Source organism: Podarcis muralis, chromosome 16 (genome assembly GCF_964188315.1).
Source record: "Podarcis muralis chromosome 16, rPodMur119.hap1.1, whole genome shotgun sequence".
NCBI lineage: Eukaryota > Metazoa > Chordata > Lepidosauria > Squamata > Lacertidae > Podarcis > Podarcis muralis.
In genome coordinates this window covers 36,878,065-36,900,877 of record NC_135670.1, presented here as the reverse complement: position 1 = coordinate 36,900,877, position 22,813 = coordinate 36,878,065, and the positions used below count along the sequence as shown (strand labels likewise).

Here is a 22,813-nt window from a genome sequence, read left to right as displayed (position 1 = left end):
GTTTCGGTGTTCTGTTGCGCCAGAAGCGGCTTAGTCATGCTGGCCACATGACCCGGAAGCTGTCTGCGGACAAACGCCGGCTCCCTCGTCCTGTAAAGCGAAATGAGCTCCACAACTCCAGAGTCGTCTGTGACTGGACTTAATTGTCAGGGGTCCTTTACCTTTACCTTTTTTTTCATGTTGTAAGCTGCCTTGAACATGCCCCCCCCCCCCCACTATGGAAAGGCAGCATACAAATAAGATGATGGTGATGATGATGATGATGATGATGTGTTTACATTTTGAGAAGTGCAAATCAGGAAGGTTTGCGTTCAAATGCCAAGTGAACTGAATCTCTCCCTATCCCTGTATCAGGCTCCTGCCTCCCCACACCTCCCAGGCTGGGCACTCATGTTCACTTTCTGCATTGCATGTGCTGTATTGGGACCCTGCTGGTTTCTGTGCCATTACTTGTCTGCCCTGAAGAGTGGAACTAAGCTGAAGGGAGCTGCAATAGAACTGCTCGCCCATTTGCAAAGCTAAGCAGGGCCTGGTCTGGTTTCAAATTGGATGGGGGAACCATGTGTTGAAATTCCTGCATTGCAGGGGGTTAGACTGGATGACCATCGGGGTCCCTTCCAACTCTACAGTTCTATTACTCTGTGAGTTGGACAAGTTCCCCCAGCCTTTTCTGAAGGTCCCTTGCAAACTTGGGGATTTTGCTGAGTTCCTGAATTTGCTGAGGACAGACACAACTTGGAACTGACAGTTAATAACCTTTCGAGCCAGGGAAGGAAGTACCGATCAGTCTTCATACTCTAGGAAAGGCTCGGGGTCAATGGGGTGAGTGTTAGAACAAAGACCCCCGGGACGGCAAAAGGGCTGTGGACCATGCAAGAGGTGAAATAAAATAAAATAAATCCACTTTGGAAAGTTTTCGTGCTGTGGCTCATTATAACTACGACCTGGGAAGAGGCACGGAACAAGGGCCACAGGTTGATTGCAGTCTTCTCCGTGGGGGATTCTGTGTCCCAGATACTGCCAGGCTTGGGCCAAAGGATCTGTCTGTGAGATGGAGGGATAAAATCAAACGTTCAAGGAGTGGCAGAAGTGTCACAATCTTTTCAGAGGGCTCAATGACTGCCAACGTGTAAAGCATTTTCAGTGGCTGGTAAGCTCACTTTGTAAGAAGTTTCCTCTGGGGGATATATATATATATATATATATATATATATATATATATATATATATGGCAGTCTCAGACATGAAACCTAATTAGAACAGAACTGCTCTGACAGGTGAGTACAGCTGTTTCTGCAGCGCCACTAAAAAAAGGAGATTAAGACAACGCAAGCACCTTGTCTTGGGTGTTTTTTGGTTTTGGAAATGCCTGCCCTGCTTGGTGTATGCAAATTGTCTGCAGGGGAAAGGAAAGAAGGGCATCACCAGTCCTTAACTTTAAAGCTGCCTTCATTGGAATTTTGCACCCTTCACCCTTTTACTCAACCAGAGTCAGACCTGCCCCCAGCGTGAGGATTATACGAAAAGCTTTCCTTCTAAAACATTGTCACGTCCTACTTCCTATGGTATCCTATGGTAGAGAAAGATAAGGTGGCGCCCTCCAGATTTTGCTGGACCCCAGTTCCCATCATCCTTGACCATTGGCTATGCTGGCTGGGGATGATGGGAGTTGTGGTCCAACAGGACTTCAAGGACCACAGTTTCCTGCCTATTACACACTCTAGCTATTCCAAGCCTTTCCCATTGTGGTGCCCCCCCCAACTCCCATCATCCCTGGTGAACTCTAAGAACATTTGGAGGGAATCCAGTTTGGAGAAAGATACATAACACTGGCACAGCTAGGCATCCCCCATAAGTGCTTTTATTATTATTATTATTATTATTATTATTATTATTATTATTATTATTATATATATTTTTTATTTTTTTTATAATAAATTTTTATTAATTTTCCATAACTAAAGAAAAAACAAAGCAAAAACATAAACTTAAACAAACACAAAATCGACTTCCCCATACCACCCCTTTTCTGCATTCTTGTTTCAAGATTTTTCAGCAACCCTCTGATAATAAACTTGATTATATTTCATAAATTTAACTTCTGTTAGTTATTAATACAACTGTAGTTCTTTATCTCTTATAACTCTGAGCCCCTAATTTTCCAAATTACAACAGTTTTTGAGATAAACTTTAAATTTGTTCCAATCTTCATCCACCGCCTCTTTCCCCCGGTCTCGAATTCTGCCAGTCATCTCTGCCAGTCCCATATAATCAATCACCTTCGTCTGCCATTCTTCCAACGTGGGTAAATCTTGCGTCTTCCAATACTTTGCTAGAAGGATTCTTGCTGCTGTAGTGGCATACATAAAAAATGTCCTATCCTTCTTTGGCACCATTTGGCCCACCATGCCCAAGAGAAAGGCTTCTGGTTTTTTAACAAAGGTTCTCTTCAGAACTTTTTTTATTTCATTATAGATCATTTCCCAGAAAGCCTTAATCTTCGGGCAGGTCCACCAAAGGTGATAGAAAGTTCCCTCCGTTTCATTACACTTCCAACACTTGTTGTTGGGCAAATGATAGATCTTTGCTAACTTAGCAGGAGTCATGTACCACCTGTAGATCATTTTCATAATGTTTTCTCTTAAGGCATTACATGCCGTAAATTTAACACCAGTGGTCCATAACTGCTCCCAGTCAGCAAGCTCAATGTCATGCCCAATATCCTGTGCCCATTTGATCATACTGGATTTCACCATTTCATCTTGAGTATTCCATTTCAACAGCAAGTTGTACATTCTTGCCAAGTTTTTAGTATTGGGTTCTAACAGTTCTGTTTCTAGTTTTGACTTCTCCACTTGGAAGCCTTTCTTTCTGTCCTGTTTGAATACTTCATTTATCTGTCGATAATGTAACCAATCTCTCACCTTAAACTTCAGTTTCTCAAAACTCTGCAATTTTACATTTTCACCATCTTGTTCTATAATTTCAAAATATTTAGGCCAATTAGAACCCATATTCAATTTTTTCACCTCTTTTGCTTCCATTGGTGACAGCCACCTGGGGGTTCTACTTTCAAACAGATCTTTATACCTTATCCAAACATTATACAAAGCTTTCCTCACCATATGGTTCTTAAAACCTTTATGCAATTTTACCTTGTCATACCATATATATGCATGCCAACCAAATCTGTTATCAAATCCTTCAAGATCCAAAATGTCTGTATTCTCGAGGAGCAGCCAATCTTTCAACCAGCAAAACGCTGCTGATTCATAGTAAAGTCTTAAGTCCGGCAGGGCAAAACCCCCTCTATCTTTTGCATCTGTTAATGTCTTAAATTTTATTCTTGGCTTTTTGCCCTGCCAAACAAATTTCGATATGTCTTTCTGCCACCTCTTGAAACAGTCCATCTTGTCTATTATTTGTAATGTCTGAAACAAAAATAACATTCTAGGCAATACATTCATTTTAATAACAGCAATTCTGCCTAACAAGGAAAGTTTCAGCCTTGACCATATGTCTAAATCCTTCTTAACTTCTGTCCAACATTTATCATAATTGTCTTTAAAAAGATTCACATTTTTCGCTGTCAAATTCACCCCCAAGTACTTCACTTTTTTTGCTATCTCCAAACCTGTTTCATTCTGGAATGTCTCTTTTTCTTCATTTGTTAGATTTTTCTCCAAGACTTTAGTTTTTTGTTTGTTCAATTTAAATCCTGCAACTTGACCAAATATCTCGATCAGTTCTAAAACTCTTTTTGTACTAGTGTTTGGCTGCTGCAAAGTCAAAACTAGGTCATCTGCAAATGCCCTTAGTTTATACTCTCTCACTCCGACCTGAATTCCTTTAACCAACTGGTCCTTTCTAATCATATTTAACAAAACCTCCAGGACCAGTATGAAAAGTAGAGGGGAAATAGGGCATCCCTGTCGTGTTCCTTTCTCTATAGCTATCTCTTCCGTTACCACATTATTCACAATTAGCTTTGCCTTCTGCTCAGAGTAAATTGCACCTATACCATTTTCAAAACCTTGGCCTACCCCCATCCCTTGGAGATTCTTTTTCATAAAACTCCAGCAAATATTGTCAAAGGCTTTCTCCGCGTCCACAAAAATCAAAACCGCTTTTCTGTTAATGTTCATTTCCAGCAGTTCCACAATGTCTATTATGTTCCTCACATTGTCAGACATGTGTCTTCCCGGGAGAAAGCCAGTTTGATCCTTATGAATCTCACCTGTCAATACTTTCTTCAGTCTTTTTGCTAAAATGTCTGCAAAAATTTTGTAATCCACATTTAGTAATGATATCGGGCGGTAGTTCTTAACCTGATTCTTTTCAGTCTCGGTCTTTGGTATAAGTGAGATGAAAGACTCTTTCCACGTTTCAGGTGCCTTTTTCCCCTCCAGTATTTCGTTGCAGACTTCTTTCAATGGTTGCACTAAACATTCTCTCAAAGCTTTATAATATCTGGCCGTCAATCCATCTGGTCCTGGAGACTTTCCCAGTTGTGCCTTTTGAATGGCCTCCTCTATTTCTTGTTCTGTTATTTTCTCATTCAAAATCAACTTGCCCTGTTCTGAAATTTTCGGTAGTCCATAATTTTTAAGAAATTCTTCTATTTCTTGTTCGTTCACTGGCCCTTGTGTGTATAATTTCCTAAAAAAACTTTGGAAACAATTACTTATCTCATTTGGCTTATGAATATTCTTTCCCTCTATCTCCAAACAGGTAACTGTATTCAATTTTTGCCTCTTTTTCAATTGCCATGCAAGGAGCTTCCCACATTTGTCTGCAGACTCAAAAGTCCTTTGTCTCATTTGTTTAATTTTCCATTCTATCTCTTGATTTGTCAATTCCATATATTGCGTCTGGTAATATTTTATATCTCTCAAAATTTCTTGAGACTTTGGTTTTGACCTCAGTTTCTTTTCTCCTTCCTTCATTTTTTCTAAAATTCTTTCTTTCCTTTCATTTTGCTTTTTCCTCTTGATTGAATTCTGTTGTATCAGGAAGCCTCTCATCACGGCTTTACTCGCGTCCCAAATTGTTCTTTTTTCAACATCTGTTCTCAAATTTATCTCAAAGTAATCTTTCAATGTCTTTAGGGCCTTTTTGCAGAATTGTTCATCTCTAAATAAGGAGTCATTCATTCTCCATCTAAAGGATCCAGTTGTTGTCATTTTCATTTCCATCTTTACAGCATTATGGTCGGAGCAGGTTTTTGGGCAGATTTCTACTTTTTTAATCTTTGTAGCCATCACACTAGATACCCAGATTTGATCAATTCTTGTCCATGTCATTTTAGATTCCGAGAAAAAAGTTCCCTCTCTCTCGAGAGGATTCTTTGTTCTCCAAATGTCAATCAAGTCCATATTTTCCGTCATCTCGAAGAAAGTCTTTGGTAGTCTTCCTTCTTTAGATATTGTCTGTCTTTGTGCCTTATCCATATTTGTAGAAACCACTCCGTTCATGTCCCCCATCATTATTATTTTGCAGTCGAGATAGTCTAGTAAAGTCTCATGCAACTTCTTGAAAAATTCTGCCTTCCCATCATTTGGTGCATATATTCCAATTATCAAATATTTTTCCCCCTGGATCTGTACTTCAATTGCCAGATATCTTCCTTCTTCATCCTTAAATTTTAATTTTGGGTCCAATTTTTCTTTTGCATAAATCACTACTCCTCTCTTTTTTACTTTATCGGAAGATATAAATTCTTGTCCTAATCTTTTGTTCACCAACAGTTTCCTGTGTGCTCTGGTTATATGAGTTTCCTGTAGACATATCAGATCCAGTTGTTCCCTTTTCAAAATGTGAAAAACTTGTCGTTTTTTTCTGGGATGGTTCAAACCATTGCAATTCCAACTTAGAAGTTGCAGAGACATTTTGTTTGTTAGATGTTTGATCCTCCGACTGCTCCAAGCTTTTCTTCCTCTTCAGTTGGCGGTTGTGGTAGTCCAAATGATAGATTTGCAATGTCCGTTAGCCCTCCTCCTTCTGGTGTTAATCCTTGTCCTTCTTTTGCCGGGTCCACCGTACCTTTCTGTAGGTCCTCTAGGTTTCTCTCCAAAAAGTACTCTTTCTCCTGTACTGTTCTTATTCTTACTTTCTTCCCTTTGTAGTTAAAGGACAACCCCTGTGGAAATTCCCACCTGAAGGGTATAAAGTTCTTCCTCAACAAATTGGCAAGGTCTCTGTAAAAAGTCCTCACTTCCAAGATGTATTTAGGGATGTCCTTAAAGATTTGGACTTGAATGTTTCCAATCACCAAAGCTTTTTGATAGTGAAGGTTCAGTATCTTGTCTCTTTCCTCTTTGGTTCTAAAGGTGATCAGACAATCCCTTGACTTCTTGCTTTGCTTTCTACCAAGTCTGAAAGCAGTTGTTATCTCTACTTCATCTTCCTCCAGATCTCCTTGCCAATTTTCCAGAATTGCCTCTGTGAGAAATTCCGCCAGATTGTCCTCTTCTTTCTCTGGAACCTGTCTAAATTTCAGATTCCGTTCTTTCCGTTGTAATTCCAGTAAGGAGAGGGCCGCTTCATGCTCATTCACCTTTTTCTCAATCGGCACAAGTCTTTCCTGTGTCTCACCTGCAACAGATTTCGCACTCTCTGCAATTTTCCTCGTTTCTGAAGATTCCTGAATCAGTCTATTTATAGATTCTGTATTTGTTGCCACTGATGTAGTGTTCAAATCCAATCTTGCTGTAAGTTCTGTCAATTTCTTTGAGTTTTCTGTGGATTGCTTTGTTAAGGCCTCTAGGGATTGATTTATTTTAAGCAGTGCCTGTGTCATAGATTCCATTGATGCTGCTGTCGCACTATCCGGTGCAGGCACTGTGTTGCCAGAGATTGAACCTCTTTTCTTTTGTGTTAGTTTAGCTTTAGATCTGGTTCTTATCTCCTCTGCCGTGCCACTCATATCCCAAGGCCGTTCTCACAGGAAAAACTTGCAATGGAAAATCCCACTATTAGTCAGTTACTTTGCAGTTTTTTCCCTCTTAGCCCTCAAGAGGGAGCAATTAAAAGTTTCCAAGTTAGAGACAACAAAGAGACAGAAAGCCGGATGTAAGAAGTCTCAAGTCCGCCATTAAAGTTGTAAAACTTTTTCTCCAGTTTAAATTTAAATAGTCCAATATCAGTAACAAAGTCCCATTCAAATCTTAAGAGTCTAAAAACTTTTTCACCATTTAAGGTATAGTCTATATCCACTTCAAAGTTATTTTAAAGAACAGTTTTCCCGGTGTTAAGTCCTGGCAGATCGTCCCCGGGGATCAGAGCAGTGAAAAACTTTGTTTCCCTTTAAATTAAAAGTATCTTCGCAAGACTGTCTTTTTTCCCCCTTCTCCTGCCGATCTGGAGGGAAGAGATACTTTTGACAGCTCAGGGTTGACAGTTCGCAACTAAGTTTCTTATAACTGCAGCGAGGTCTTTCGTTGCTTTAAATTCCTGCAGTCCGGGGGGGGCAGACTTCCTTATTTTTTGCCCTCCCGTTTTCAGCCAAATTTTCTAATTTTAGAGGTTCCTAATTTTTTTTCCCTTCTTACTCACGGGAATCCAGTCCAGATTTTCTTTTCAGGAAGGAATCGGCGCTCTCCGCTAATGGCGACGCGGCTTCACTCCGCAGGCTGGGTAGCGACTCTCAGCACCGCGCTCACTCCCGATGCCGCTCCGGAACCTTTAAAAAGGCTCTTTCGCAGTACCGGGGGGCGCAAAGGTGCCCACCGAGTCTCCTTGCTCTCAGGCTTCCGCGCCTGGGATTTTAGGGGTCCCCCACTCGCCGTAGCGGGTAAGACCCGAACTTGCGGAGCAGTCCTTCTCCGGAGCCCGGAGGTAGGACCGCCATTAAGCGCTGGCACCGACCGGAAGTCCTATTATTATTATTATATTTATACCCCACCCATCTGGCTGGGTTTCTCCAGCCACTCTGTGTGGCTTCCAGCAGAATATTAAAATACAATGATTAATTAAATATAAAAAGCTTCCCTAAACAGGGCTGCCTTCAGATGTCTTCTAAAAGTCTGATAGTTGTTTTACTCTTTGACATCTGGTGGGAGGGCGTTCCACAGGGCGGGCGCCACTACCGAGAAGGCCCTCTGCCTGGTTCCCTGTAACCTCACTTCTCGCAATGAGGGAACCGCCAGAAGGCCCTCGGCGCTGGACCTCAGTGTCCGGGCAGAATGATGGGGGTGGAGATGCTCCTTCAGGTATACTGGACCTAGGCTGTTTAGGGCTTTAAAGGTCAGCACCAACACTTTGAATTGTGCTTGGAAACGTACTGGGAGCCAGTGTAGGTCTATAAGGATGCATATGGATGCCAACTCTTGCAAAGATTACTCCAGGCTGCATAGGTTGAACTACTGGAGCACAGCCTGTGGCTCTTCAGGTGTGCTGGGTCTGAAGCTCTCAACATCCTCTGTACAATTGGGCCCAGAGCCTCGGAGACACCGCAGGGGCACCTCTGAAATTTAAGACCCCAAGGTTATGATAAGGAGGTATTAATCACCCAGTATTGTTTTTTAGTTATACTATCATACCGTACCTTCCAAAGCCTCAGGAGCTCTGGAAAACTGTGTTTCCTAGGGATTCTGGTGCTCAGAATTCTACCTTGGCCATTTTCACTGGGCGTAATGTGGCCAGTTTATTGGCCTTGGACATTGACAGGGAACCCATGGCCATCCAAATATGGTTGGATTTCCAGCTCCTATCAGCCGCAGCCTCTCTCTGGGCAATTGTCAGGGATGATGGGGGTTTTAGGGAGACTGTGTTGCATCATTGTGTAATGTTGCACGGAGAAAGCTTGGTTGGGGTGGGGATGATGGCCAGCACTGGTGGCTGCAAGGAGCTTCTACTGTTTCCCGCTGTGAAAAAGGGGTGGCTGCAGTGAAAGGGGTGAGTAACTTCACTCTCCTTTTGACCCCCTCCAAGTTTGCCTGCGAGTTCTCCTAGGACAGTGATGGCCAAACTCAGCCCTCCAGCTGTTTTGGGACTACAACTCCCATCACCCCTAGCTAACAGGACCAGTGGTCTGGGATGATGGGAATTATAGTCCCAAAATAGCTGGAGGGCCAAGTTTGGCCATCACTGTCCTAGGAGAAAGCTTGTTGCCTGGCTCCTGTAGATAGGAACAATTAGAAAATCTGAAGATCTACTGTTCTGAGAAGGGGACATGTTGGCTGATTTAGGTGGTCTGACAACAACAGGCATATCTAAGCCCTCTAGTATGATTGCCAGAAGAGCCCACCCCCCATCCAGCAACAATTTAAGGAATCTCAGTCTTTTCTTTTTCTGTCCAAATATGAAACGTTTATGTAATATGTTAAAAATAATGATCCAATTTCAAATTCCAAGTAACACCACCTTTTAATTTTTCAGGGCAAATGTCTCTTCTTACGAGATCTTTCAGATGGATTTTGAGATAGACAACAGTAGTGGCCTGGTGGGGGCCCAGCAAATCACCTGGCAGGTGGAATACCCCCGAGATGGGTCTGTGAGCGAGCTGGTGGTCTCCGAGATCTTTGTCAGCCAAGCGACTTTTGCAGGAATTGTTCCACTTGCGATGGTAAGAATCTACCTCCTCCTTTGTTATATTATTCTGTTTCATGTTTCATTCTGTTTCTGTAGATATGGGAATTAGGGAAGGAGAGAAATATTTCCTGAAAACTGCTTTGATTGTTAGAATGCTCACCTTTCCCAGTCCCATTTATTGTCATCTATTTTTTATTTGGCATCATTCTTTGCCTCCTGGTATTTGCATCTCCCTCTTTCATGGATGATCCCAGCCAATCAGCAATTGCACAGCTGAATGGGATGACATCACAATGATACATAGGCAATCAGATTTAGCCAAGTGAGGAAACCAAGCCCATCTGAGAGAAAGGCGAAAAGAAAATGGTGTGAAAAAGTGACGTTTTTGGCGGTGTTCCTGTGGTTGGTTGAAAAGATTGCGGGGGTTTTGACAGACAAAACCAAAAATGCTTCTGAAAAGCAGCAGTCTTTGGGTTCAGCCTTATGAATCCTTAATGTTTGTTCAAGGCAACTGGATCTGCTAATTTGCATCTGCAGTAGAAAGGTCTCAATGCATAAACTACGTTTCAATAAGATTTTTTATTTACCTGATGTTTAGTAACAGCTCCTTGGAAACCATTAGAGTCTATTGTGTGATTCCACACCCCCCCCCTTTTGGGGGGATTATGGGCCCAGTACATGATAATCGCTCCTCTGGAGCTGTTGCCTTCCATTGTGTTACTGGGATCTCCATGCATCCACACAGCGGTGATAGGCAACAATTAGCTGTGGCATTTTCATTTAAATTAATTAGCTGGCTCATGCTGGAAACTTTATATCTAAACCAAACAAAGTGAACCAATGGTGGGGAAGGCCTGAATTCTCTCCACTTCCCAGACCTTTGCATTTGCTAGTCTTCCATCACAGTCTTATGGTGTTTTTAATAAAAGAAGTAATTTCAAAGGTCTTGGTGGACCCAAAGTGGACTTCCATTTTAGGCCCTGTCCCATATGTACATGTAAAAAAGAGCCCATGGGATCAGACCAACAGCCTGTTATCCAGAATAGTCAGCTGGATGCTTCCATAAGCAGGGTGCCTGCAGTTTGTTCCCCTGGTATTTATTACTCTGAAGCAAGGATGGGCAGAGGGACACAGGTGGCGCTGTGGTCTAAACCACTGAGCCTAGGGCTTGCCGATCTGAAGGTCAGTGGTTCGAATTCTCTTGACGGAGTGAGCTCCCGTTGCTCAGTCCCAGCTCATGCCAACCTAGCAGTTCGAAAGCATGTCAAAGTGCAAGTAGATAAATAGGTACCACTCCAGCGGGAAGGTAAATGGCGTTTCCATGTGCTGCTCTGGTTTTGCCAGAAGCGGCTTAGTCATGCTGGCCACACGACCCGGAAAAACTGTCTGCGGACAAACGCTGGCTCCCTCGGCCTGTAAAGCAAGATTAGCGCCGCAACCCCAGAGTTGTTCGTGACTGGACTTAACTGTCAGGGGTCCTTTACCCTATTTTTAAGGATGGACAGACCCATCTCAGTTCTTCATGGGGGCCGGACTCAAGTTGTGGTGACTGATGCTGTGAAGCAGAATTCACCCAGTTTTGGATTGTTCACCCACTAATATGAGTCATAGCTCAGTCAGTAGGGCATGGGACTTCTAATCTCAGGGCCATGGGTCTGAGCCCCATGTTGGGCAAAAGATCCTGCATTGCAGGGGGTGGACTAGATCAGTGTTTCCCAACCTTGTGCCTCCAGCTGTTTTTGGACTACAATTCCCATCATCCCTTGCCACTGGTCTTGCTAGTCAGGGATGATGGGAGTTGTAGTTCAAAAACAGCTGGAGGCACAAGGTTGGGAAACACTGGACTAGATGATCCTCATGGTCCCTTCGAACCCTATGATTCTATGATGCCCATTGGGACTGGTAAGGTAGAAGGCAGGGAGCCCATAAAGGAGGTGGAGTCAGAGCTAATGTCAGGTAGCGGCAGAGTCTGGCTTTGTATTTTCTTTGTGCCAAGAGGGGGCAAAATGCACATGTTCACAGACATTCTCATCTCAAGCTAATATATGGTATGGGAGAGCCTGGCTTCTCTCTTTGACGTTGGCTTTTGCTCAAAGTTTCTGGGCTCCCAAACCGGAAAATCTACAGCTATTTTTCAGTGTTCCTATTAAAATGTCTCTGGCCCTCTTGACACAGCTAGAGAACTTGCGTCATTGTTGGAGTTGGGCTCAGTTACAATTCAGAGTAAGTCCCAGTAAGCCCTGATGCTGTGATAGACCCCTCTGATGGCGATAGCTCTGTTAAGGATCTTTGAGCTGGGATCATCTCTTTTAAAAGCCAGACAGCCCCAGAATTCAATGAAACCATTGGGATGACCTCATTGGGGAGGAAGAAGAATGATTTTGCTGCTGCTGTTGGCATCCATCTGTCTTGGGAGACAATGGAGATGAGTGCACTTCTGGGAGTGAATTCAAACTGCTGGAAGGTTGCAGCGCCTGCCGTGGCTGTAGACACCGACGCAGGAAAGACATGTTTTGTTGCAGCTGGGGCAGATGAAGGCATCTAGTTGTGCTGCTGCAGATGCACCATGGCATTTCTTCTATCTGTGCTTCTCCCAGACCCAGCATTCATTCCTCCTCTGATCACTGTTATGGATGCACAACCTGACTGCCTGTCTCCAGGCACTGTGGTCATCCCACATAGCAGGGTTGGTGTCGCCAGCCTTCATGTCATGTTTGCAGTCATCTTTGTAACGCAGAGTTGGTCTGCCAATGGGTGTGGTGCCTGAAGCCAGCTCCCCATAGAGCACGTCCTTGGGGAGGAATGATAACACACAGGATTTATTTGCCACATCAGCTAATTAATTCATTAGCAAATAAAGTATCCCTCCTTTTCCTGAAGGAGCTCAGGGTGGCATACATGACTCTCCCTCTCTCCCTAGCATTCTCACAACAACCTTGAGAGGTAGTTTAGGCTGAAAGTTCCCATTCAGGCAAATGAGAGGCATTATCTAAGTTCAAGGAAACATCCCAGCTAAGCAAATAGAGTCAAAGATGGTGCAAAGCAAGGCTGATGCAGTTGGGGGGTGGATGGACTGGGGAGAGGGTGTGTAGCTGGAGCAGGTCTCAAGAACTAGGGGCTTGGAGGGCTGCATCCAGCCTCCGGCAGTGGTGACCGGTGCCTATTGGCAATGGTAGGGAAGAAGGCCAGGAGGCCAACAGTAGGTGGAGCAAAAGCCAATGCCAGACAGTCAACTAATTTTATCTCTGTCCTCCTTCCTGTTGAGTTTGATGAAGACAACTTTGGGTCTAAGGAAGAAGGAAGGAGACAGCCAGTACTACCCTCTGGACCAGTTGCTAGGCAAGAAGACCGGCAGATGGGGACTGGCTGAGAACAGGCCAAGGTTGGCTGTGTAGTGCCCCCATTCACTCTGGGGGCTGCCACTGGCCCCAAGCCTGAAATTTGCTACACCTGAATAAGGCTTCACTTCTCAATTAGTTCTAGTGTTTCTTGACAAATTGCTGCATCCTAGATATGGCTCAGTTCCTTCTGCTCACAAGCCTGCTTGAGTCGGTAGCCTTAGGCAATGAGAAGTTGAGCGAGACAGCCCTGGAGAGGAGCAACATCTTGTGTTTGCATAGCTTTCCTCATGTTTGCCAACCTGGAGTGTTCGTTAGCATAGCAGGCATGGAGCCTGGGCTGCAACCCACCAGAGCAGGAAGAGAATATCGCTGCACCATGAGAACATAAGAAGAGGGCTGCTGGATCAGACCAAATGCCCCCCAGTCCAGAACTCTGTTCTCACCCTGGCCAGCCAGGTGCCTGTTGGAAGCCTGCAATTAGGACCTGAGTGCACCAGCACTCTTCCCAATTGTGATTCTCAGCAACTTGCATTCAGAGGCAGATGACCACGCTGGGAGCTGTAGTTTGTTGAAGATGCTGGGAATTGTTAAGAGATGTCCCCCACTCTTCTTTTCATCTAAATCAGAACCAGTGACAGTGGTGAATGTCCCATGAGAGGGTCTGGAGGTGGTTGGAGGATGGATGATGGCTAATGAATTGAGACTGAATCCTGACAAGGCAGGATTGGGGGGGGGGGACAGAGGGTGGGCAGGTATGGGGGATGCCCTGGTCCTGAATGGGGCAATTGTGTCCTTGAAGGACCAGGTGCACAGCCTGGGGGTCATTTTGGACTCACAGCTGTCCATGGAGTCACAGGTCAATTCTGTCTATCAGCTCCATCTGGTACTCAGGCTGAGACCCTACCTGCCTGGGCACTGTCTCACCAGAGTGGTACATGTGCTGTTTATCTCCTGCTTGGACTACTGCAATGTGCTCTATGTGGGGCTATCTTTGAAGGTGACTTGGAAACTACAATTAATCCAGAATGTGGCAGCTAGACTGGTGACTGGGAGTGGCCACCGAGACCACATAACGCCGGTCCTGAAAGACCTACATTGGCTCCTATTATGTTTCTAAGCACAATTCAAAATGTTGTTGTTGTTGTTGTTGTTGTTGTTGTTGTTGTTGTTGTTGTTGTTTCTTCTTCTTCTTCTTCTTCTTCTTCTTCTTCTTCTTCTTCTTCTTCTTCTTCTTCTCCTCCTCCTCCTCCTCCTCCTCCTCCTCCTCCTCCTCCTCCTCCTCCTCCTCCTCCTCTCAGAGATACAATTTTCAGAGTTCCCTGAGAGGAAGGATTGATTGTTAAACCAATTTGGGAACTGTAGCTCAGTGAAGGCTATAGGGATCTCCTAACAACTCTCAGCACCCTAATCAAACTACAGTTCCCAGAATCCTCTGGGGGAAACCGTGGCTGTTTAAAGTGGTATCTTAATGCTTTAAATGTATGGTGTGAATGTGGTCTAAGGTAGACTACAGTAAACCCATTAAAATTAATGGGACTGAGTTCATCATGTCCATTATTTTCAATGTGTCTACTCTGAGTAAGGCTAATTTTGGCTTCAATCCAAGATCCTCCCCCCACTGGCAATCTGCCAAATGCTCACAGTAACTGAGTTCAAAATTGGCCCCTTATATCAGATGGTGACAATGAGGATAGTTTATTTTGTAGCTGTAAATCACGTCATGTTCTGTGCAGTGTAGCTTATCTCCAGCAAAAGGGACAAGAGGAAGGGTGAGAGAAAAGCAATTGGGAGAACATCACATCTTCTTCTCTTGCGCGATAAGCTCTGGGTGGCTTTGTAATCTTTCATAGACCCTGAAAGCTCTAGAAAATGTCTAGCAGCCTTATTCCTACATGGGTTGTCCGTCTACTACTGAGCTAGGTTCAAGGTTCTTGTATTACTATACAAAGTCCTAAACAACTTGGGGTCCGGATACCTTCAGGACCACCTGAGCCCTTAAATCCCAGCTCAGCCACTGGGATCATCTGGAGGAGTGCTGCTAGTTGTCCCCCGCCCCCCCCCCCCGTCCTCTGCATTTCAGAAGACTACCTTCAACTAGAAGGTGAACATTTAATACAGGCATCCCCAAACTCATCCCTCCAGCTGTTTTGGGACTACAATTCCCATCATCCCTGACCAGTGGTCCTGTTAGCTAGGGATGATGGGAGTTGTAGTCCCAAAACAGCTGGAGGTCTGAGTTTGGGGATGCCTGATTTAGTGCCAGCAGATCCATGCTGTGAAATCCTTTCTCAGAAGAGATTTGGCAGGTACCCTCCCAGAATTCCATAGTTCAGTGCATTCAGTCTAGAGATGTGCAAGTCCTGCATGTTGCCTGAATTCCGACTCCCACTTCATCCCACACATGCAGCAAATTATATTTTGCTTTGGTGTTTAGTGGAGATGCCAGGAATTCAGCATGGGGCCTTTTACATGCAAAGCATGTACTCCATCCCTGTGTTATGAACCTTCTCCCAAAGATGAAGTAAATTCTAGTCCTCATGGTTCTGAATAAAGAGCTGAATTAAATAAGTGTGTGTCTTCTGGTGAGTCAGATTAGCATGATATTGGTCTGTTCCAGCCTCTCACAACCTGCTGAATCTGAATGTTGGGAGATTCAGGACAGAAAGAAGAAAGTCCTTCATCGTGCAACATATAGTTAAGCTACGAAACTTGCTCTCACAGGCATAGGGCAATGACAGTTGTCAATAAATTTGCTATACTATATATAAAGGCTCAATATGGTTAAGTTGAGAAGTAAAAGGTTAAGGGTCAAATGAGGAGAAGGATTGTGGTTGTGTTTCTTCCAAAAGTTGGCTGTTCCAACTCTAGACAACAGCAGCAGAAAGAGAAATATTCTTCTTTTCAATAATGGTTTCCCCTGTGCGTTAGCCTTCTTATGAAAACAGTCTTCCCAAAAAGAATAAGGGGGAAATGTGTAGCAGGTCTTGTTCATCATACTGGCAAAGTTCCTGGTTGCTTGGATACAATCTGGGTCGCTGAGGGTTTCATTCTCATGGTGAAGATGGGTAATACTGTTTCAGCCGGTTCTATTCTGTTGCTGCTATTGCCGGGGGGAACGCTGCGTCTTACATAACATAAACTTAAAGAAGAAGCCTGGACTGCAAACTGGAGTCTTTTCAGAAGAGTGTGGACACCTAAAAATGTAAAGTGTGAATATGACACAGTTGTGTTGCTAAACATGTGTGATGTAGAGCAGTTGTGAACAGATTTCTTGGGTCTATTTTTGTTTATTTTTTGGAACCCTGATAGCCACCCATCACACAGGCCAAGGAGAACCTTAAATCGCTTTTAAATATTCAGACTGTCCATCTGTCCTTGGTGAGATTGCTGTCCTCTTTCCCCCATTACAAGAGGACTCTCCTTTGCTTCACCAATTCCACCCCACCCCCAACTAGCATTGAGGAACCAAACTCGCCTACAAGCCCTTGGGATCTTTCCATCGCAACATTTGAAAGACATACATCGTAGGCCACTAATCCTTTGCAAGTAACGTTTAGCCTCCGGTCTTCAACACATAAGCTGCAAACTCAGCCCTTCTTCTGTACAGCATCTAAAGGGAAATCAGGGAAGGATATGATTGTAGCAGATACAAAATAGTGGCTGAGTGGTGGTAGAACCAGATGTTTTGGAAGGTGGAACCATTTACCTGTTGCATCCTGTGAACCATACTCTGGAACAGCCTTCATATATAAATGCACAGTTACTATAAGTTACTAATCTCCCCATCCCTCTCTCTCGCCCTCCCTCTTCTTCTTTTCCACCCTCCTCCTCTTTCAATTTAGATTCCACTCTTTCTCCCAAAGGAGCTCAGGGCAGCGAATATATCCATAATAAAACCTTTTTTTTCTTTAAACAAAGCCTTCTATAAACAGTTTAAAACATTCTCTCGTTCATTGATCTCAGGGTTGCCAGAAACGGTGTCTTTCAACTATCAAATGCCTGGGCAAACAGGAATGTTTCCAAATTCCTCCTGAAAGTTAATAATGATGGAGGCAGACACACCTCACCAGCGAGGGTATTCCACAAATGGGGAACTGCCACTGAAAAGACCTTGTCATGGATCAATGCAAACCAGGGAGCTTCCACTAGTGACACCACCAAGAAGGCCTCACCTGCTGATCAGAGTTTGAGATGGTGGATGCTGGGAAAGGCACTCATTTAGTTACTTGGGAGACCCCAAGCTGTTTAGGGCTTTATATGCTTGTAGTAATACCTTGAATTGAGCCTGGAATTTGGAGGCCAGGGTGGGAGGAGGTGGGAAGGGAAAGCTTTTGTTGTCCCTATTGTTAAACAAGAAGGACTGGTAACCTGGTCTACAGTCAATTGTCTACTGCTCTGCTTTTGCCTCAAGCAAAATTCAAAGTGACTCTTGCTATTCACCGTCAGGCAGAACACCTGAGGAATGACAAAATGGATTTGGTAAGAATGGCAACCTGTCTTAGGAGAGGGATGAACTGCATCCCTTATTGGTCCGTGGATTTTGTATCAAGCAAATTTAGAATGAGATTGCCAGATTCTCCTTCAGTGGCAACATCTGCAATTCCTTCCAGTAGCACCTTAAAGACCAACTAAGTTAGTTCTTGGTATGAGCTTTCGTGTGCATGCACACTTCTTCAGATACAGATGCATGCACACGAAAGCTCATACCAAGAACTAACCTATTTGGTCTTTAAGGTGCTACTGGAAGGAATTTTTGTTTTGTTTTGACTATGGCAGACCAACACGGCTACCTATCTGTAACTGGAACATCTGCAATGTTTTTGAGGCACCACAAAGAGTTTAAATAAATAATAACAGAAGTTTTTGAGTGTGGGGCAAGGAGGGTCTTGGGTTTGCTGCCTCTGCCTTAAAGGCAAGCTTGCAGGCTCCTATACAGTGGAGACCAGTGTCCACTGGGACTGGTGAGGAGGAAGGCAGGGAGGCCAACAGTAGGTAGAGTCAGAGCCAAAAGCAGGTGGAGCCAAAGCCAGGTACAGGCAAAGCTAAACCCCCGGTTAGTCATTAGTAAGAAGGCAGCAGAGATTGGTGGGGAAGAGCCTGCTTTGTCCTTATGGACCAGCTTCCACTGAATTACGTGGGTGGCGCTGTGGGTAAAACCTCAGCGCCTAGGACTTGCCGATCGCATGGTCGGTGGTTCGAATCCCCGTGGCGGGGTGCGCTCCCGTAGTTCGGTCCCAGCACCTGCCAACCTAGCAGTTTGAAAGCACCCCCGGGTGCAAGTAGATAAATAGGGACCGCTTACTAGCGGGAAGGTAAACGGCGTTTCCGTGTGCGGCTCTGGCTCGCCAGAGCAGCGATGTCACGCTGGCCACGTGACCCGGAAGTGTCTCCGGACAGCGCTGGCCCCCGGCCTCTTGAGTGAGATGGGCGCACAACCCCAGAGTCTGGCCCGTACGGGCAGGGGTATCTTTTATCCATCTGTCTCGAGAGACAATGGAGTGAGCTTCAGGGGATGAAGTCAAACTGCAGCATTAGCAGCATGGAATTGACCTCTCCAGGGTGCAAGCCTGGGCAATGTGTCTGGAGGTCCTGGGCTGCCCAGATGTCAAGACTCCCCTCTAGGCCTCACTGAAGTGGTCCAAAGGAAAGCAGAGCAATATGTTTGTCAGCAGCTTGGCTGCAGGAGTTGCTGGAAGGAGGTGTACAAGACACCATCCAACTGCCTTGGGACTCCACTCCAGATTAGTGTATTGTTTACTCCGGAGCCTTTTCTTCTCCCAAAGGTATCTCATAAAGCAGTGAAGGTTAAGGATCAGAGTTTTCCTTCTCCTAGATGGACTACCTTCCAGGTGAACGAGCTCCACCTGCCCCTCACTTTCTCTGCAGCACATGCAGAAACTGCCTTTTTGACCATTGGACCCACTCTTGGTCTCTTCTGCTCAACCCATTGAAGCCTGTCTTCACATGCAAGGGAAGTCCCTTAACTCACTGAGGGTTTGAGATCCATCGGCTACCCTCTCCTGCTTTAGTTGCCCAGCCGAAGCCATTCCCAGGGTGTGGCCACTGTCACATGCTGACAACTTCTAGGAGCGCCAGTTGAGAGCTGAGTGCAGGGTGAGGACCAAAGAAGGACAAACTACCCCAGAAGGAGCACATTGTGGAAAATGCGTCTCGTTGGACAGCCACCAAGACGCATGGGTCTTTAGTTTCCCAGAATGCACTGCAGAAAGAAGTTTGTGCCAAGATTGTTAAAAGGGAAAGCATGTGCAACAGTGCCTTATGAACAGTGCTGTGTTAGTGTCCTGCAGGCCCACTGACCCATGCAATGAGACATTTGTTCCGCTGGGTTTCTATTCACAAAACGAGCAATAGGACGACACATTCTGAGCACGGATATCAATGGGGGAGAGAGAACCTGGCATCCTTTATGAGTTCCTAGGACTGGAAATTGGGCTTATTATCTACACATTTAATTATCTTCCCTGTGATGCTGAAAGACAAGTCCTTTGGCTAAGTAATAATCCATACTGCACCCAACTGCTCCCTTTCCCGTTAAGATGAGTGGAGGAATAACTGTTTTTTAAAGTGTTTCTGACACCCCGCATCCCCCGCCTCACTTGCTTATTTTATTAAGTCGCAATGAAAATGAATCGCCCTTCCATTCTTGGACTGTTAGCCGCCCATGTTGATCTGCACACCAGATGTTGAAAAGAATCAATTATGAGAGACATTTTGCTGCCAAGGAAAAAAAAAGTTCCCTGGGCGTGTGGCAACTGACATTTTCATCTGGCGCTTGGGATGTTGTGCCAGGAAATTGTCCCCTAAACAGTTGGCACCCAATGGCCCTTGCTGTCTAAATGAGCACAACCAACGTGCTCGTAACAGTCAGGCACAACTTCAGAAGGGCTTTCAAGAAAACCAACAGCTTGCAGGAAAGCAGGTTGCATACCCGGTGCCATGCCCCCACTGGAGGAATCCTCTTCAGAAAGCCACCTGGAGCTCCCCAAGGCATAGGAGCCAGCTTCTAGGGGCTGAGGGGGCTTCATCCCCCCAATAAAATATTTGAGGGGGTTGGGGGAACCCCAAAGTTGATGGGCATTGCCAATCAGGTGGTGTGCAAGCACTGTGTCATGTAATCGATTAAGCGGGGTGGGGGCTTAACTGAGCCCCCCCAATCAGGCCAATTAGGTCGCTGATTCACTTCCACCCGGAGCTGGATTGGGTGGCTCCTGTGGACCAATCAGACTGCTGCATTCTGGATCAGCTCCATACGTAACAGTCCTCTAGGTGGGTCTCAGGTTTCAGAGCCTTTTTTTCCAGGCACAGAATGCAGACTGATTCTTTTGCACCAGCTCCCTGATTTTTGAATCCCTGCCTACCTAGCTGGTCAGTGAACATTCTCGTGTTTGCTTCTTGACCTTGCTTCAGAAAGATTCTGTTTGTTGTTTAGTCGTCTTAGTCGTATTTCTCCAGGTGGATCACATTTAGTCTAAATTCTCGGCTTATGACCTGTCCTTCTTGGGTGGCCCTGCATGCCATAGCTCATAGCTCCTTATTCAAGCCCCTTCGCCACAACAAGGCAGTGAGATTCGAACAAGGTCGGAGAGATTCTGGGCCCTGCTTATTTTGCTGCTCCTAAATTAGTTAAGGACGTGGGTGGCGCTGTGGGTAAAACCTCAGCGCCTAGGACTTGCTGATTGCATGGTCGGTGGTTTGAATCCCCGGGGCGGGGTGCGCTCCCGTCGTTCGGTCCCAGCGCCTGCCAACCTAGCAGTTCTAAAGCACCCCCGGGTGCAAGTAGATAAATAGGGACCGCTTACCAGCGGAAAGGTAAACGGCGTTCCGTGTGCTGCGCTGGCTCACCAGATGCAGCTTGTCACGCTGGCCACGTGACCCGGAAGTGTCTGCGGACAGCGCTGGCTCCCGACCTATAGAGTGAGATGATCGCACAACCCTAGAGTCTGGCAAGACTGGCCCGAACGGGCAGGGGTACCTTTACCTTTTAAATTAGTTAATTCTGCGCTTGCATGTAAGCCCAGGAGAGGCTGTCAGGAGGTTTTTCAGAAAGTGCAGGCTGAGGGAGGTGTGCAGAGTGCAGTCCACCAGTGATAATTTGTGGAATGAAAGGGAGGAAACTTGGCCAGCTTGAAAGGAAGCAAAAACACCACAACAAAACGCTGCACCTGATCCTGGGAAATTTCTCTAAAATTCTCTCTCCCTTTTGATAATTCTAGAATTCAGTTCCACCCCCCCACCCCCTAGTAATTAATGGAGAATGGTAAGAGGATAAATAAATGTGGGAGGAGTTCTTGGCACAACACTATCCACTGGTTCAAGGCCTTTTGTAACTTTGAGTCCTAACAAGGAACTCAACGGAACAACCAGAACAATAAAGTTAGCCACCGAAGTGTTAACAACAGCATGTTAGCCGCCAGCCACGGAATGCACACAATCACCCATCATTTCATGCTTGAAGTGCTTCCTGTATATCCTTTAGCGTGTGGCCTTGGGTGTGATCAATTCCAATGGGAATCCTAATTTTGTGGCCTAGCAATTATCCCATTGACTACAATGATAATCTGTCTCCTATGCTAGTAGGCACTGTTTGCGTACTTTTTTTGTTTTGAAGTTGTTAAATCAATCCCAAACAACTCACACAGGGAACTGCTGTGTTGGGGTGGGGGTGGGGATTGTTAGGTGAACTCGAAAAGCTGCAAATCTCCACAAGTTTTTTTTTCCTGGCTTAACAGATACATTATTGTGGAATTTGAGGGAAAGCTTCAAAACGGTGCTTTTAGAACCGAAAAGCAGAGCATGAATCATTCAGGAATGGAAAGAACCGAGGAGAAAGGGTTCATTACCATATAATTGCCAAACAAGATGTGTTCAGGACAGATTAGTGAGTTGTCAGAGTTTCCGGCACACATGGAGCGTTTTCAAGTGCGGAATGTTAAAGGCGGAAAATCTTCTTCCTTTTTTTTTAACTTCAGGGGTAAGGTGGCCGTGGTGGTGATTGGGAAGGCTAGCTGAACTTGGTGGAAATGTATCCGAACTAGAACCATAGGTTTGGATGGGACCTCAAAGGGCATCTGGTCCAATCCCTAGCCAATATAGGGAATCTGCTGCTTTGGCATCCCTAATAGGTTGGCCATCTGGTTTCTGCTTAAAAAATTCAAATGAAGGAGAGGCCACCACCTTCCTTGGCACCTGCAGCAGCACAGCCAGACACCTTCATCTGCCCCGGCTGCAACAAAACACGTCTCTCCCATATTGGTCTCTACAGTCACAGCAGGTACTGTAACCTTCCAACCGTTTGACTTCACCCGCCAAGGTACACTCCTCTATTGTCTCCTGAGACAGACAGATGACAACATACGCCATATCACGCAACTGCCCTGCTTTGAGTGGGACACCCTCAAAGATTTACAGAAGACACCCAGGCTTCTGATGCCAATCACGGGTGTCCCATTTCGGCTCTATCTGCCTCCACGTCCATCTCCTCTGCCTCCACTGGGGCCTCTACTGCTGCGGCCACTGCCTCTGCTGCCTCTGCCATGGCTGCCAATGTACTTCCAGAAGCTGGCGCTGCACTCGCCTGGGAACCAAAATAATGTGGAACCAAAAGATGCTGCCCTCACCTGTTCCTCTGGCATCACTTTGGGAAGAACATGTTTGTGTGGGGGGTATGTGTTTGTGTATGTGCATGCACACAGACGTGTGTGTGTGTGGTGGTGGGCAGCAGGTAAGGGCACTCCGTGGCGAGATGGGGGGAAGGTGGTGGTGGTGGGGAGAGGTTGGTGTTGCTGGACTCTAATTCCCATTGGTTTATGTTCCAGCTGACCATCCCCTTTCTCAGGGAAGTGGAAGCTGTGGTCCTCAATGTGATGCTGGACTCCGAATCCCATCAGCCCCAGCCAACAGAGGCAATTGTCAGGGGTGAT

At 45.4% G+C, this 22,813-nt stretch overlaps 1 protein-coding gene across 2 annotated transcripts in view; it reads left to right on the top strand.

The window, feature by feature from the left end:
• TMEM132B (transmembrane protein 132B) overlaps positions 1–22,813 on the top strand; it is a 383,755-nt gene that overhangs the window by 263,074 nt on the left and 97,868 nt on the right. For both annotated transcript variants that reach the window (XM_077920013.1, XM_077920012.1), the window contains one exon: positions 9,379–9,565. In XM_077920013.1, the coding sequence (XP_077776139.1) occupies positions 9,410–9,565 (156 nt within the window). In that variant the 5' untranslated portion in view covers positions 9,379–9,409. The remainder of the gene's footprint in view (positions 1–9,378; positions 9,566–22,813) is intronic.